Here is a 17,748-nt window from a genome sequence, read left to right on the forward strand (position 1 = left end):
TCATTATTACTGTTGTCATTTTATTAGTGTTATCATTATCATTATTAGTTTCTTCTTTTCTGTTCTATTAAACCGTTCTTATCTCAACCCACGGGTTTTGCTTCTTTTCCCGATTTTCTCCCCCATCCCACTGGGTGGGGGGGAGTGAGTGAGCGGCTGCGTGGTGTTTAGTTGCTGGCTGGGGTTAAACCACAACAGGAGTGTAGTCGTTAAGGAAGCTGAGACAACAGAACCAGTATACATTTATACTGCCTCCTATGCAGTGTTTAAAGGATGTTGTATTGGCTTTGTGTGGCAAGGTTTTGGTAGTGGGGGGGGGTTACAGGGGTGGCTTCTGTAAGAAGCTGCTGGAAGCTTCCCCTGTGTTCAAGAGAGCCAATACCAGCCGGCTCTGAGACGGACCCGCCGCCGGCCAAGGCCGAGCCAATCAACGATAGTGGTAACGCCTCTGTGATAACATTTTTAAGAAGGGAAAAAAGTTGGGACAGACGGAAACGGCAGCCGGAGAGAGGAGTGAGAACATGCGAGAGAAACAACCCTGCAGACACCAAGGTCAGTGAAGAAGGAGGGGGAGGAGATGCTCCAGGCGCCGGAGCAGAGATTCCCCTGCAGCCCGTGGGGAAGACCAGGGTGAGGCAGGCTGTCCCCCTGCAGTCCATGGAGGTCCACGGTGGAGCAGATATCCACTTGCAGCCCGTGGAGGACCCCACGCCGGAGCAGGTGGGTTCCCGAAGGAGGTTGTGACCCCGTGGGAAGCCCGCCCTGGAGCAGGCTCCTGGCAGGACCTGCGGATCTGTGGAGAGAGGAGCCCACGTTGGAGCAGGTTTTCTGGCAGGACTTGTGACCCCGTGGGGGACCCACGCTGGAGCAGTGTGTGCCTGAAGGACTGCACGCGGTGGAAAGGACCCATGCTGGAGCAGTTTGTGAAGAACTGCAGCCCATGGGAAGGACCCACATTGGGGAAGTTCGTGGAGGACTGTCTCCTGTGGGAGGGACCCCATGCTGGAGCAGGGGAAGAGTGTGATGAGTCCTCCCCCTGAGGAGGATGAAGCGGCAGAAAATAACGTGTGATGAACTGACCGTAAACCCCATTCCCTGTGCCGCTGGGGGGGGTTGGTAGAGAATCCGGGAGTGAAGTTGTGCCCGGGAAGAAGGGAGGGGTGGAGGGAAGGTGTTCTGAGATTTGGTTTTATTTCTCATTGCCCTACTCTGGTTGATTGGTAATAAATTGAGTTAATTTTCCCCAGGCAGAGTCTGTTTTGCCTGTGACGGTAATTGGTGAGTGATCTCTCCTGTCCTTATCTCAACCCTCAAGCTCTTTGTTATATTTTCTCTCCCCTGTCCAGCTGAGGAGGGGGGAGTGATAGAATGGCTTTGGTGGGCACCTGGCGTCCAGCCAGGGTCAACCCACCACAGATGCACTGAATGGTTACCGTTTTGGGAACAAAACCAGTGGGAAGTAAACCAAGTGCCAGTGTGGCAACGAGACAAATGGGAAGAAATACTGAATATCGCCAAGCAGAGATCTTTCTTGGTAGGCTGGGTTGCTGCACACCAGACAGGAGATAACCCGGCCCACCTCCTAAATAACCAAGTAGATTCCTTAACACGTCTAGCCAGTCTTGCCATCGATGGTGAAGCAGAGAAATGGGAACACCTTCTGGAGTGGCTGCACATGAAGCGTGGCCATTCAGGGAGTAAAGACCTGTACAAAGAGGCTATTAGTAGAGGATGGGCCGTTACACGAGAATTATGTAACACTGTTATTTCTGCATGCGGTCAATGTCGAGTTCGTTTGGAAAAATATAACCCTTTAAAAGAGCAACCCCTGCATTTAAGGACAAACAAAGGTTTATGGCAAACGTGGCAAATTGACTATATTGGCCCCTTTCGGGTATCAGAGGGAAAACGATATGTGTTAGTAGGAGTAGAGGTAGTATCAGGACTAACACAAGCTGAAGCTGTATCCAGAGCAACAGGAGAAAATACAGTGAAAAGTCTTAAAGTATGGTTTAGCTGCTTGCCCAAGCCTCAATCAATTCAATCTGATAACGGGAGCCATTTCACTGCTGGAGTAGTGCAAGAATGGGCTAAGGGTGAGGAAATCCAGTGGGTTTTTCACACCCCTTACTACCCTCAAGCTAATGGTATTGTGGAGAGAACGAACAGACTTCTAAAACGAGCTCTGAGGCCCCATGACCCAGGGTGGGCCTCGCGAGTACCAGAAGCAGCATACCGAATCAATAGCCGGTGGGGGGCAAATGGCTGCCCCCGACTCCTGGTGTTCTGTCCCACACCTCCTTCTATTGTTCCAGGGACGAAAGGTGGCAAAGACCCTGTACGCTTGCTCCACTATGCTGGACAACCAGTATTAGTGGAACTGCCCACTGTGGGGCAAGTGCCCCTAACCCTAAAGACGCCCCTTAACCTTTATTCCTGGGTGGCCACAGATGCCCATGGGAAGGAGCATCGTATCAATACCCGATGGATTGTCCCATCCTTCTAAGTGGGCCTTCATGTCCTGAATTAAAGTTGTTCCGATGTTAAATGGCTGATGGGAATATGTTTTTTCTCTATCCCACTAGCTGGATTCTAACAAGCATATCAGTTAAGATGCAGAATATAAGCCCAACCCTCTGCTATAGTGCTAAGACCATAGCTGCTTGATTGCTTGCTTATGTTTTTGTTACTTTTGTATTTCTGACTAGTGATGCTGTGTTGACTTCTCAGGATTCCTGAGTTGGGGGGAGGACATGGGGAGCTTGGCAGCAGACCGCGTTGGAGTTCTTGCAGCGGCACCTACGCCACGTAAGAGCAAGAGGTCGCTTTTTTACCTGGTTAGGATGTGGTTCCTTCACCACAAAGTTCAGGCAATGTTCCTTTGATGCCACGCAAGAGCAAGAGGTCGCTATAAACTTATTAGCCTTTTTACGCACAATGAGCACATTCTGCTGATCTACGGATGCTTTAATCAGAGCAATTCCAGTCAAGAGAGCTTCAAGTTTAAGGCTAGTTTGTATGCATCTATAATAAGTAACACATCCTGCACATGGCCTGTATGAGGTTGTTTTACAGAAGCTGCATGAGCGCCTTGGAGGGTGCACCTCAGCCTCTCGGATGGATCCCAACCACTAGCAGCACTGCTTGACATCTCCTCCAAATCCCATCCCTCTAATCATTGTTTATTTTTGTATATATTTTGCAGGTTATCAGAAGCCCACAGCAGGACTTATGTTTTCACTTGATGAGTGGGCCATTACCTGTATTGTTTGTTTGATTTCGTTTGTGATATTTTTATGGTACAACAGGGAAAGATGGTTTGGAACTCCTTCCTCCTTGCCTTTCTTACCTTTGGTGCATCTGGACAAGGAGAAAGGACCTCCAATTTAGCTTGGGAAGTGATACAAGGATTCATACATGTCTGGAATAGAACGGATCAGGGGATCTGTATTCAGATTCCTACTTCTGCCGAGCAGGGGATTAGATTCGGTTTGATACCCATGAGGCTCAATATTGGAAAATATAATATGAGCAATGGCATTATAGGGTTAGTAGATGCTCCTTTTGAGTATCAATATCGAAGTGATTATACCTCTTCTGGCAGATGGTGGCGAGATGAAGCAGCCTTCTATGAGATCCCTCGGGACACGGGGTGGCCTGACTTAATAAACAAAACTTGTAAGCGATGGAGATTGGAGGTCAGCCGTGAAATCGGTATTAGTCATAGCCCACCGTGTCCTCCAGGATTCAAGGAAGCCTATTCCAGACGATTCCCACCTTCTCCATCCTGGTGGAGAATAACAGGCTGCCCTTCCTATCACAATATATCTTGTAATCTAGTGCCCTTTTGGCCTGCTTCCCCGGAAATTACCCCTTTTGAATTACAATATAATGTAAGATGGGTTTCGGCTTGGTGTGTTCACATACCTGACAGGAAGGGACAATATCTTTTAATGAATAATGTCCACACTGCTTGGGGATGGTCAGTGAAACACATGTTAAAAAAACCAACCTCTTCACTTATTAAAGAAAGAATTCGTGGGCATGCCCAACCCCAATGATGCCCATTTGTTAAACTGTACCCACATTATAGATTGTACCACAGGCGCTGGCGATCCCATCGAAATGTGGATCAGTTTGGAAGTTAGAACCTTAATTCAAGATACGTGCACCTGTTGGGGATATCCTAATTTTGGATACCGAAACCGAGATAGCCAATGTAATCAGATCACCAATAATGTTAATATCTGGCTAAAATGTGGAATTCCCATTAACCACTTCCCAAGACATAAGGTGGGGGAAGATAATCAAATACCCCGGGGAGACGCAGCTACTTGTCAAAACGCTTTGTATGCCGCCCCTGAGGGGACCGTCTGGGGGTGCTCAGATGGGAAAATGTACTCGCACCTGAATGTTATCAAACAGGCTGGATTGCGGTGTGGTTTGGGAATTCCTACTATGTGTCCCAGGCGAATCTTTGAATATACCACACCACCTATTCACAGGAAAAAACGAGAACTTGATGACCCAAGTAGCACCCAGAAGTGGATTCAAAGCATTCTAAAACCCGATTATTATACCTGGGGACAGAAGGTATCGTTAGAGCTAGAAGCATTCTTTGCACCATCTGGGTATATTGTTCGGCACCAATGGGTGCTAGAAAACCTAACTTGGCAAGTACATGTATTAAGTAATTGGACTCGATATGCCTTTGGGGAACTAAATCTGCAAGTGCAACAAGTATCAAAAATGGCATTACAGAATCGTTTAGCCTTAGATATGTTATTGTTAAAAGAACAAGGTGTGTGTGGTATGTTAAACTTGACTGAATCCGAATGTTGTATTACCATTCATAATGCCACGACCTCAATTGAAGAAGCCCGGGCAAAGATGAAGGAGATTGCTGACCAGACGGGGGAACTCTTCCACGCAATGCAACCAGCTGACTGGTTTGATGGCTGGAGTCCCAACTCATGGCTACATTCCATTTTTGGGATCCTTGGGACTGACGGGGTGGGGAAAATGGCTTGTAAATATTGGACTTATGATATTAATTGGATTTATATGTTTAATAGCAGGCCTTGCCATAGTAAGATGTATGATTAGCCGCTTGCTATCCTCAGCTGTCTCTCTCTCTTCTCCTACTGTCCGCTATATTAAAATCACCACAGACGAAGATGATATGAACGAGAATCAAAGTCCAGCGACTGTTTGAGCCACGGGGTGGTGTGACGGTCTGACAAACTATAGTCAATGTCTCAAACATCCGTTAAAGAGCTTTGGTGGAGAAAACGGCCTCTGTAAAAATGCTGGAGTTTTGTGAACAGGACAACGTGGCCGGAGGAGAGGGCCCCACGGAGGGTGGGACCGCACTTCTCCAAAGCTGCAATTCCTTATCTTAAGTGACCAGGAGAAGGAGCACAGCATATGTGCCTGGAGGAGGAGGCCCCACGGAGGATGGGACTGTGCTTCTATCTTAAGCGGTCATGCCAGCAGGAAAAGAGAGGCAACTCTGCAATGAACCCCCCCAAAGCTCACCGACCGATTCCAGAGAACCCCGGGAATGGGAACTGTGCATGTCGAGACCATCAACTAACACACTATAAAAGAAGGGAGAACGAGTTCTCAGTGCGCACCCTCCGGAACTGGATCTCTACGCTGGCTGGACCAATGCTGGACCCAGGACTGGTGAAACCCTTTTCTTCTCTCTTCCTTCCTTCCTTCCTTCCTTCCTTCCTTCCTTCCTTTCTCTCTTTCTCTCTTTCTCTCTCTCCCTCTTTTCCTTCTCTCTTTTCCACAGTCCCTACACCTCATCCTTTTAAACATAAACTGTTGACCAAGTCTGAGACTAGGAGTGGATCTAGCTGCCCCTGGGCTCCTCTTTGAGAAGGAGTCCAGAAAGCAAGGGGGTCTGCTCTGAACCTCGTGACTCAACAGGAGGGCTCTCCTTCTGTTACAGTTCCATGTTCCTTTTTCCATTTCTTTTTCTACACCTGCCTTTTCAAACAGCGGCTTAACGACATGTTGCAAGGTTCATATTGATAAGTTCACGTGTACTTGGGCAAGGTTAGCTAGGTTGAATAAATGTTGATTGTTGTTTGAACTCCCCTGGTGTCGTTTCACCTTAATTCTGGCAAAGGAAATCCACGAACCTGAGTCGCTCCAACTTTGGGATGCGACAAGGAGCCACCTCTATTCCCCAGGACACCCTAGAAAAAATAGAACAGGGACAAAACCCATCTAGTGTAAAAGAGGTACAGCAAGTTTTGGGAGCCTTAGATTATTGGCACAAACATATTCCTGGCTTTTCCATTATTGCCCGTCCCTTATACAATTTGCTCAGAAAGGGAAAATCATGGGAATGGACTGAACAACATAGAATTGCATTAGAATTGTTAGTAAAGGAACTGAGGCTATTCCAGCAGCTTGGTCCCATACACCCGACCGACCCTATCCATGTAGAATGGGGATTTAGTGAACACGGTTCTCATTGCAACCTATGGCAAAGGGGGCCAGAAGGACCAGAAAGGCTCCTGAAATTTAGCTCCCACTCTTTCAATGATACGGAGATGAGATATTCGGATCTTGAGAAGGGTTTGCTGTCCCTAGTGAGGGCGGTGAAACAGGCGGAACAACTAAGGAGAGAACAGAGCATGATCATTCGGGGACCTCTCCGCCTCCTAGATGTAGTCTGTAAAGGTACAGTGCCACCGGCTGGCATTGCCCAAAACCCCATGGTTCGTAAGTGGTACGCCTATCTAGAAGGCATTAATGAAATCATGCCAATCACCAAGGGTAATATTAAAATATCTAAATTGCAAAAGGACATAGATGATACCTTGTTATCCCAAGCTACACCAAACAAACCATCTCCAATTCAGGAAGCGCCTCCTCTAAAGGAGGACAGCAATCTCACAGGGGTATGGTTTACTGATGTATCATCTCATAGGGAGAACAGTGAGTGGAAATACAAAGCTGTAGCAGTGGAAGTGGCGACGGGAGAAAGATTGACCGAGACCGGTGAAGAGAGTGCACAGGTGGGGAAACTTAGAGCAGTCCTGTTTGTTAGCCACACAATATGGTGCTAGCTACATCTATACTGACTCATATGCTGTTTTCAAGGGAGCCACTGAATGGATAGGCCACTGGGCAGTCAATGACTGGCAGGTGAACAGGGTCCCAGTTTGGCAAGCCGATAGTTGGAAGCAACTACTGGAAATAGGGGAGCAGAGGATGCTACAGATTGGTTGGGTAAAAGGACATGATCGTTCCAACTCAATCACTGCCAAGTTTAACCAACAGGTAGACAGCCTCACACGGCTGCGACAGATTGATTTCGTAAATGATGACCAAGAATGGGAGCGCTTACTTGAATGGTTACATGTTAAGCATGGCCACACCGGACAAGCCGATTTATATTGGGAAGGCATAGCCCGAGGATGGCCTGTATCAGTTAAGCTGTGTGAACAAGTAGTGACTGCCTATTCGCAATGTTGTTTACGACTTAACAAGGATCATCCGAGTAAGGCGCCTCCCCTGCATATTTGAGACAAGAAAACCTTGTGGCACTCCTGGCAGATCGATTATATCAGTCCATTGTGACCATCGGGGGGAAAAGATATGTCCTGGTGGGAGTAGAAATTATATCTGGTCTTACCATGGCCACTGATTTTACATCGGCTACTGGGGAAAACACAGTAAGAGGTCTTAAAAGATGGTTTAGCACACTTCCCCTCCCTGAGGAAATTCAAAGTGACAATGGCTCACATTTTACAGCTGCAGTAGTACAGGACTGGGCCAAGGAGGAAGGGATTCCATCGGTATTCCATACTCCCTACTATCCTCAGGCTAATGGTGTCGTTGAACGTACTAATGGGTTGGTTAAGTGTCAAAGACCCATGAATCTGGGTGGCATTTACGATTGTACAACGCCATCTACCAACTAAATAATAGATGGAGCGGAGATGGCTGCCCCAAAATGAAAGCCTTTTGTGTATCTGCTAACACCATTGTTCCAAAAGTCCACATCAAGCCAGGAGACTATCCTACGGGATTTTACACTGGACAACCTGTACTAGTAAAGATGCCTCAGATTGGAACAGTACCAATGGTACTAACTACACCCAAAAATCCCTATGCGTGGGAAGCCAAAGATTGCTCAGGAAAGGTACACCGGATTAGCACTCGGTGGATCTCACCTTCTTTCTAACCTTGCCAGCTGAATACAACTGAGTATATTTTCTTCCCTTTTTTGTGTTCACAGGAATCCTGACTGAACTGCATGTGTATGTGGAGACCCAGGGTTTAGGCCATACCAGGGGAGAAAATACAAATTAGCTACCGGGTAATTAATGGGTCTACCTACCATAGACCAATTGAAATTAAGATAATTTATGCTGATTCCTCCAAACCAGATAACAACAGTAATGACTGTTATAAAATAAGGGAACCAAATTTAGATTGCTGGCATAATTTTACCTTCACCAAACCTATAATCACATACTGTATTTGGGGTTATAGGGGCACTGGATTGCTGTTTGAATTTATTATTGACACACAAAATGTATAGAATACATGTACGATGGGGTGGCCATGGATCAATGCTCACACCAATTATAATGAATCCACACCAAGTTTCTCTGTGGTGGTGTTACAAAACAATTTTACCTTTTCCAAGCAAAAATGGGTCATAAAAGATGAAGACAGAGATTAACAAATTCTGTCACTGATGGAGAAAAGCGGAGATACCATCTCAATAGGATGCCAACTTGAAAACAGTACTGAATGTGCAACAACCTCATGAATTACCATAGAATATGCTGGAAGTAACTCCAACACAACTTTGATCACATACATGCCTGTCCTTATAGACATGAATGTTGGTATACTTTTACCCTATTTCGCTCAGTGCTCATAACGTGTTTCTGGGCCAATTTTGAGACCAATTCCAGCATGACATTCCAATTTGAAATTGAAGTTGAACAGCCATTTGTACCAACTAGGCCTCCTACTGAACTAACTCCTTACATCCTCAACACAGGCCCTTATGTAATTAGAAACATGGGTCAACAACAAATTCTCCTCAGCCCTAGTTGGTCTCTATAAAAGGGTAGAGCTAGCACTACACATTAATATCTCAGCAATTAAACCAAACTGTTCCACCTTTTTGGGAAATGCTCACACCAGCTGTTTGGCATGGTTACCTGGACGATCTCCGAAGCAATCTCGACGCATGCCATGAGACGCCACTGGGTTATTTGGAACAGGATTAGGAATAGTCAACAGCATAGATGCTGAGATCCTAATGAACAAAATAACTGCTTCTACAGATGACCTAAACCTGTGTTTCCCACTCAGATGCAATGGAGTAAGGGGTTGCTTGTTCGTGCTATGGCTCATTGATGGAGGGTGTTAGAGGAACAGTTGCATTGGACTCATGTTCTTTAGAAACCCCAATTCTTGGTACTCTTAGGGCAAAGCACAGATGTGAAATCAATGTGACGCACTTTTGTGTCAGTGCATGGCTGCTCTGCTCTTCCAATTGCTCCTCATTACCACGTGTAGGAAATAGGATAAAGTATGACAGATGACATTAAAAAAATGCAGTACACTACATATTTGAGAAGGAAAATCCTTATTCCTACTGAAAGTTTACTGGTTTTATTGTACTTTACGGGGGCTTGCTGTCTTTGGATCTTTCACTGGAGAAGTCATAGCAATGGCACCTTAATTCCAGCTTAACAGTCTGTGTTAGCAATTGTTTTTAAAATGAGGATTTGTATTAAATTGCAGGCAATTTAATTTTAGTTGAATTACCAACTGATTGAATGTCCATAAGAAATGGATATCAGAATACAATTTCAGGGGGCTTCCCTCCTATGTCGGGACAATTAATGCTGAATCAGCCTAGAAGGGAGACAAACAAGCTGTCCTGGTTTCAGCTGGGATAGAGTTAATTGTCTTCCTAGTAGCTGGTACAGTGCTATGTTTTGAGTTCAGTATGAGAAGAATGTTGATAACACTGATGTTTTCAGTTGTTGCTAAGTAGTGTTTAGTCTCAAGTCAAGGATTTTTCAGCTTCTCAAGCCCAGCCAGCGAGAAAGCTGGAGGGGCACAAGAAGTTGGCTCAGGACACAGCCAGGGCAGCTGACCCAAAGTGGCCAACGGGGTATTCCATACCATGTGACGTCACGTCTAGTATATAAACTGGGGGGAGCGGGGGTGGGGGGAATCGCCGCTCGGGGACTAACTGGGTGTCGATCGGCGGGTGGTGAGCAATTGCATTATGCATCATTTGTATATTCCAATCCTTTTATTATTGCTGTTGTCATTTTATTAGTGTTATCATTATCATTATTAGTTTCTTCTTTTCTGTTCTATTAATCCGTTCTTATCTCAACCCACGAGTTTTACTTCTTTTCCCGATTTTCTCCCCCATCCCACTGGGTGGGGGGGGAGTGAGTGAGCGGCTGCGTGGTGCTTAGTTGCTGGCTGGGGTTAAACCACGACACAAGCCTTTGTGGAGTGCACCTCAGGAAACATTCCCACCCATGGGAGACTCTCAGAAAAGAGAGTCTAAGTGGTGTGGCTTTCACATGGTATTTTATTTACTTACCACTCAGTTTTCTATTCATTGAGTTTTTCACTTGTACACCGACTGTCCCGTTAGAGCCTCCACTAATGGATCAAATTTGAGCCAGTTTACAGTATGTGGCCAGGAATCATCTTCTATTTATCACTTTTTTTTTAAACCCTCTTCTTCCTGCCTCTATCTACATTTCTCATTGCAGGGATTAAAATAACTTCTGGAAAATTTTTCCATCTGTTAATTGATCATTTGTGTTTCCTTTCTAGGCCGGATTCACCAAGCTATGCTAACATCCCTAAATGAAGATAGTGAAAGCGTAACTGTTGAATGGATTGAAAATGGAGTTGTTAAAGGCAAAGAGGTAAACCTAATTATTTTAGAACTTTTCTCTTTTAAAAAATGTGTAATCTACATGAATATTACTTTGGAATTTGCACTGGAAACAAAGAGAAAATATAAATCTTAATTTACTTGATGATTCTTTGGTTTCAGGCTGTTTTGAATGGCAGTTATTGGGCAAATGCTGGTTTCTGTTGTATTAAATTTGACTTCCTGAGCTCTGTGTCATAGCTTTTAAATAGTGCTTTTCATCTTTTGATTTTGAACCAGATTACAAAGGCTGACCTTGTTACCCCTTTTTACAAGTAGAAAAATCAAATTTTTGAGAGGGAGAATGACTTGCAGTTCAGACAGGAAACCAGTGGGAGCTGGATTAGAAATCTTTTTGTGTTCGTATTATTGAGGGATTGAACTGCTAGCTTGTTTGTTTATTTATTTATTTTAGGCAATAATTTTTCAGCCTTGCTTTCCTTAAGAAACTGTGTCTGTGTGTGTCCCAGTTATGCTTTGCTATCCACTCTTCCTGTAAATTTTGGACTATGTTAGCCAGTTTTAGCTGAGATTTGGAGAAGCACCTCAGAAATCATTACACTTCACCAGTCTTGTGAAAACACAGGAAAAAGGAAAAAAAAGTTGTGAGGATGTCCTGGTGATCTCATCAGCTGAGCTCATCCCTCTGGACACACAGAATCTGTACAGTAGTGAGGTCTTTGAAAGGTCCAGCCAGAGGAAATGGCAGTCTATAGAGACCAAAGCTATTTAAGATTTTTAGGAAACCAAGTTTCAATAGATCTGAAGCCAGCTACTTTTAAGATCCTGTCCCATCCCCCTAACATTTTACAGCATTTTGAATGAGGAACACTTACAAGGAAAAAAAAATAGCATGATAAATTTAACATGGTTTCAACTGCGCTTTTATTTTTTGGGTGGTTGTAATTTGTATGTTTCTTTTGCACTGTCTGGGAAATTTCAAATAATTGAGATCTCTTTCTTTTTATGTTACAGAATGTCTTTCATATTCTGCAGTAATTGTCAAATTACCACAGTAATACTAGCTATTTCTGTTTTAATTTAATCACTTTACAACATTATGAATATCTATTGGTCATTTTTAATTAATCCCTTTTCTGAAGGGTGTGTTTTCAACTAATATGAAGACCAAAGCTTACACTGTTTTTAGTGAACATAAAATAAGATCATTCAGGTTATAGAATTAACAAATTGTGGGGTAAAAACTCTAAATATATTTATTATTTATTCTTATACATAACAGAAGAAATGGAAAGGGTGAATATTGTTCTAAGGCTCATAAATGTGTTTTATATTGTTTTACACAGGTTGACTTGGAGGGCATATTTTCACTTAACCCAGATCTTGCACCTGATGAAGATATTGAACCTAGTCCAGAGACACCACCACCACCTATTCCAGCAGCCAAAGTAAACAAAATCGTGAAGGTTGGTAATACCTATGCAACATGTTCATATTAAACTTACAGTACTCCTATACATGTTGTTATGCTTAAATTTTTAAATCTAACTTTTGTGTCTGTGGAGCTATTTGATAACTGTGTTCCTTTTTTTTTCCTATGGTGAATAGGGGTTTCTAAAAATTTTCTAAGAACAGGTTTGGCAGGGAGGGAGTTGGGGACTAATATTTATATAACTAAATATATCTCAAGGAAAAATGTAGAAAAGGTTTTGGAGGTTGTTTTGAAACAGTACGTATAGTTCAAGCAGTCTTCACCCTAGGCTCTTCAGGGAAGGATTTGGCAGCAATCGCCTCTCTGTATTGCTGATGTCGTGTTATTTTTATTCACTGGAAAGAAGCAGAGGTGGGGCTGCAGTTTATGTTTTCAATAATAAGGTGATCAAATAACAGAGATTTCTTTCTTTATAGAGTCGACAAACCGTGGCACCTATTAAGAATGACACTTCTGCCAGAGATAACAGAGGTAAATATTATCTCTTTCCATTTCAAGGAAGTAAAAAAATATGGGAATATTTTAATCTCCTGCTCATCTAACATTCCTTAATAGTTCTGCATTTCTAATTTGGTATGTATGCATATGACATGCAAAAGATATGGTATATCATTCCTAGAATTACTCCTGTGTATATTTAGGAATGCATACTGTATGAATAGTATTTATATGCAAGTTTAAGCAATATAGCATTAGGAAAGTTAAGCTGAATGAACTGAAGGTACAAAAATTTGAAGTTAATTAATTATGCTACATTAAATCATGTGTGAACTTTTCCAGGTTAAAGCATCCTCAATTTGCTTCAGCTTAATTGAGTGTTTCAATATACATTAAGTAGTGCATTTAAAATTCTTATGCTTTCAGTTTTTTAGCTTAGTTTTCTAACAGTCTGTGTGTAAACATTCATTCAAAGAGTACTTAAACACTACGGGTTATTTCTTACTCTATGGTTATGTCGTGGTTTCAGCCCAGCCGGTAACAAAGGACCACGCAGCCGCTCGCTCACTCCTCCCGCCCCCCTCCGGTGGGATAGGGAGGAGACGGAGGAGAGAAAAGAAAAAAAACCTGGAACCTCGAGCGTTGAGATAAGGGCAGTTTACTGGGACAACACACAAAAAAAAGGTTACAACAACAACAACGGTACTAATGAAAGAATATACAAAAAGAGTGATGCACAGTGCAACTGCTCACCACCCGGAACCCGACGCTCCGCCACTTCCCCCACCGAAAGTCGAGAGCCCTCCCCCCAGCCCGCTCCCCATTTATATACTGAGCATGATGTCACATGGTATGGAATAGCTCCTTGGCTAGTTCAGGTCAGCTGCCCCGGCTATGCCCCCCCACCTCCCAGGTTCCTGTAAAAATTAACTCTATCCCAGCTGAACCCAGGGCATTATCCACCCCTTATTCTATACCATCTACATCATGCCCAGATCTTACATTTTCCAATCAACTACTACCACTTTCCTTGTCTTTTATATATATATATATATGTATATGGACACCCCCCCCCCCCCCACACACACACAAATAGTATTCCCTTAGTCGATGGGCTATCCCTCCAATGTGTCCATCAATTTTATTTAGTCCATGACTTTGGGGCTCCATCTGTTGTAACAGTTCTTCAGGATAAGAGAGATGGTGTGAGGTGTTAGGTTGTTGTATGCTGCCTCTGGAGCTTGTGGCCGGTACATTTGGTGCAACCCACACCCTTGGCCTGCAGGTCGAAGAGGTTGATCTTGAGGAAATTGCTGGGCACCAGTTCAAGTTCTATCACTGTTGTACTTGGCTCAGTTTCAAAGTCCATCCTTCAGTCATTTGGGTAATTCTTACAGTAATACCCTTGATATGGCATATAGACACTATAGATACAATGACATACATTGGCAGGTTATTTGGCAGTTAAATATCATACAGCCTAATTCACTGGCTATTCTCTCCCAAAATCAAATCTCCCTGAGGTACACATCGAACTTCCCCATCCTTCTGCATCACCCACCAGGTGTACCCAGGTCCCTGAGCAAAAACAACCCCTTGGATGGGTTTGTCTCCGCTTGAGGGGGGACTAACCCAGACTGTCTTTCCTAACAAACTCCTCATGCGCACTACAGGGACTTTATCCCCTTCTACAGTATGTGGAAGTCTTGGTTGGGCGGGGCCAGCCCGATTGGCAGATCCTCTAGTATTAACTAACCAGGTGGCTTTTGTTAAATGTGTATCCCAATGTTTGAAAATTCCACCCCCCATTGCTCTCAATGTAGTTTTCAGCAGTCCATTGTATCGTTCGATTTTTCCGGAGGCCGGTGCATGATAAGGGATGTGATATACCCACTCAATGCCATGCTCTTTAGCCCAGGTGTCTATGAGGTTGTTTCGGAAGTGAGTCCCGTTGTCCAACTCGATTCTTTCTGGGGTGCCGTGTCGCCATAAAACTTTCTCTTCAAGGCCCAGGATAGTGTTCTGGGCAGTGGCGTGGGACACAGGATATGTTTCCAGCCATCCAGTGGTTGCTTCCACCACTGTAAGCACATGGCACTTGCCTTGGCGGGTTCGTGGGAGTGTGATATAGTCAATCTGCCAGGCCTCCCACTGTTTATATTTCAGCCATCACCATCCATGCGACAGGGGTTTTAGCCGCTTGGCTTGCTGAATTGCAGCACATGTTTCACATTCATGGATAACCTGTGCGATAGTGTCCATGGTCAAGTCCACCCCTCGATCACGAGCCCATCTATATGTTGCATCTCTTCCCTGATGGCCTGAGGTATCATGGGCCCACTGAGCCATAAATAGCTCACCCCTACGTTGCCAGTCCAGGTCCACCTGAGACACTTCAATCTTGGCAGCCTGATCTGCCTGCTGGTTGTTTTGATGTTCTTCAGTGGCCCGACTCTTGGGTACATGAGCATCTACGTGACGTACTTTTACCACTAGCTTCTCTATCCGAACAGTAATATCTTGCCACAGTGCGGCCGCCCAGATGGGTTTACCTCTGCGCTGCCAGTTGCTCTGCTTCCATTGCTGTAGCCACCCCCACAGGGCATTTGCCACCATCCATGAGTCAGTATAGAGATAGAGCACTGGCCACTTCTCTCTTTCAGCAATGTCTAACGCTAGCTGGATGGCTTTCACCTCTGCAAACTGACTCGATTCACCTTCTCCTTCAGCAGTTTCTGCGACTTGTCGTGTAGGACTCCATACAGCAGCCTTCCACCTCCAATGTTTTCCCACAATGCGACAGGACCCATCAGTGAACAGGGCATATTGCCTCTCATTTTCTGGCAGTTTATTGTACAGTGGGGCCTCTTCAGCCCGTGTCACCTCCTCCTCTGGCAACATTCCAAAATCTTTGCCTTCTGGCCAGTCCGTGATCACTTCCACAATTCCTGGGCGACTGGGGTTTCCTATGCGAGCTCGTTGTGTGATCAGTGTGGCCCACATACTCCATGTGGCATCAGCTGCATGATGTGTAGAGGAGACTTTCCCTTTGAACATCCAGCCCAGCACTGGCAGTCGGGGTGCTAAGAGGAGCTGTGTTTCAGTACCAACCACTTCTGAGGCGGCTCGAACTCCTTCATATGCTGCCAATATCTCTTTTTCAGTTGGAGTATAGCGAGCCTTGGATCCCCGATATCCTCGACTCCAAAACCCCAGGGGTCGGCCTCGGGTCTCCCCAGGTGCTTTCTGCCAGAGGCTCCAGGTAGGGCCATTCTCCCCAGCTGCAGTATAGAGCACATTTTTAACATCTTGTCCTGCCCGGACTGGTCCAAGAGCTACTGCATGAACAATCTCCCACTTAATTTGTTCAAAGGCTTGTCGTTGCTCAGGCCCCCATTTAAAATCGTTCTTCTTCCGGGTCACTTGATAGAGAGGGCTTACAATTTGACTGTAATTTGGAATATGCATTCTCCAAAAGCCCACACCACCTAAGAAAGCCTGTGTTTCCTTTTTATTAGTCGGTGGGGACATAGCTGCTATTTTGTTGATCACATCCATTGGGATCTGACGACGCCCATCTTGCCATTTTACTCCTAAGAACTGGATCTCCTGTGCAGGTCCCTTGACCTTACTTTCTTTTATGGCAAAACCAGTCTTCAAAAAGATTTGGATTATTTTCTTCCCTTTCTCAAAAACTTCTTCTGCTGTGTTGCCCCATACGATGATGTCATCAATGTATTGCAGGTGTTCTGGAGCTTCGCCTTTTTCCAGTGCAGCCTGGATCAGTCCATGGCAAATGGTGGGGCTGTGTTTCCACCCCTGGGGCAGTCGATTCCAGGTGTACTGGACACCCCTCCAAGTGAAAGCAAACTGTGGCCTGCACTCCGCTGCCAAAGGAATGGAGAAAAATGCATTAGGAATGTCAATTGTGGCATACCACTTAGCTGCCTTTGATTCCAGTTCATATTGAAGCTCTAACATATCTGGCACAGCAGCACTCAGCGGTGGCGTGACTTCATGCAGCCCACGATAATCTACTGTTAGTCTCCACTCCCCATTAGATTTCCGCACGGGCCATATGGGACTATTAAAGGGTGAGTGAGTCTTGCTGATCACTCCTTGGGTCTCCAATTGGCAAATCAGCTTATGGATGGGAATCAGGGAGTCTCGGTTGGTGCGATATTGCCGCCGGTGCACCGTCGTGGTAGCAATTGGCACGTGTTGTTCTTCAACCTTCAGCAACCCCACAACTGAAGGGTCTTGAGAGAGACCAGGCAGGGTAGACAGCTGTTCAATCTCCTCCGTCTCCAATGCAGCTATACCAAAGGCCCAACGGTACCCTTTTGGGTCCTTGAAATACCCCCTCCTGAGATAATCTATACCAAGGATGCACGGGGCCTCTGGGCCAGTTGCAATGGGGTGTTTATGCCACTCATTCACGGTTAGACTCACTTCAGCTTCCAATACGGTTAGCTCTTGGGATCCCCCTGTCACACCAGAGATACAGATGGGTTCTGCCCCTTTATAACTTGATGGCATTAGGGTGCATTGTGCACCAGTGTCTACTAGAGCCTTATATTCCTGTGGGTCTGATGTGCCAGGCCATCGAATCCACACTGTCCAGTAGACTCGGTTGTCCCTCTCCTCCACCTGGCTGGAGGCAGGGCCCCTCTAATCCTGGTTAGAGTGTCCGTTACTCACTTTTCGCACACGTGAATCAGAAGTCCCTTCAAGAGGATCAGAAATGAGATCAGCCCATCTACTGCGTCTGGGGGACTGCTCACGGGAAACTGGAGCAGCAGTTTTCCAAGAAGAATCCTCTTTTCTGGTTGCTTTTTCTTGCAACTCCCGTACCCGTGCATCCAGGACTGAGGTAGGTTTTCCATCCCACTTCCTCATG

The 17,748-nt window shown here is 45.1% G+C and overlaps 2 protein-coding genes across 6 annotated transcripts in view; both read left to right on the forward strand.

Annotated features, from left to right (window-relative positions):
- Positions 1-17,748, forward strand: part of LOC128136167 (kinesin-like protein KIF2A) — an 89,872-nt gene that overhangs the window by 19,239 nt on the left and 52,885 nt on the right. For all 5 annotated transcript variants that reach the window (XM_052775342.1, XM_052775344.1, XM_052775341.1 and 2 more), the window contains 3 exons: positions 10,855-10,949; positions 12,265-12,384; positions 12,827-12,881. In XM_052775342.1, coding sequence (XP_052631302.1) covers positions 10,855-10,949; positions 12,265-12,384; positions 12,827-12,881 — 270 coding nt within the window. The remainder of the gene's footprint in view (positions 1-10,854; positions 10,950-12,264; positions 12,385-12,826; positions 12,882-17,748) is intronic.
- On the forward strand, positions 1,435-5,717 carry LOC128136175 (uncharacterized). Its single transcript, XM_052775353.1, has 2 exons — positions 1,435-2,821; positions 2,905-5,717. The coding sequence occupies exon 2, from the start codon at positions 4,045-4,047 to the stop codon at positions 5,104-5,106; it is 1,062 nt and encodes a 353-aa protein (XP_052631313.1). The 5' UTR covers positions 1,435-2,821; positions 2,905-4,044; the 3' UTR covers positions 5,107-5,717.

This window comes from Harpia harpyja, chromosome W, assembly GCF_026419915.1.
Source record: "Harpia harpyja isolate bHarHar1 chromosome W, bHarHar1 primary haplotype, whole genome shotgun sequence".
Taxonomy (NCBI): Eukaryota; Metazoa; Chordata; class Aves; order Accipitriformes; family Accipitridae; genus Harpia; species Harpia harpyja.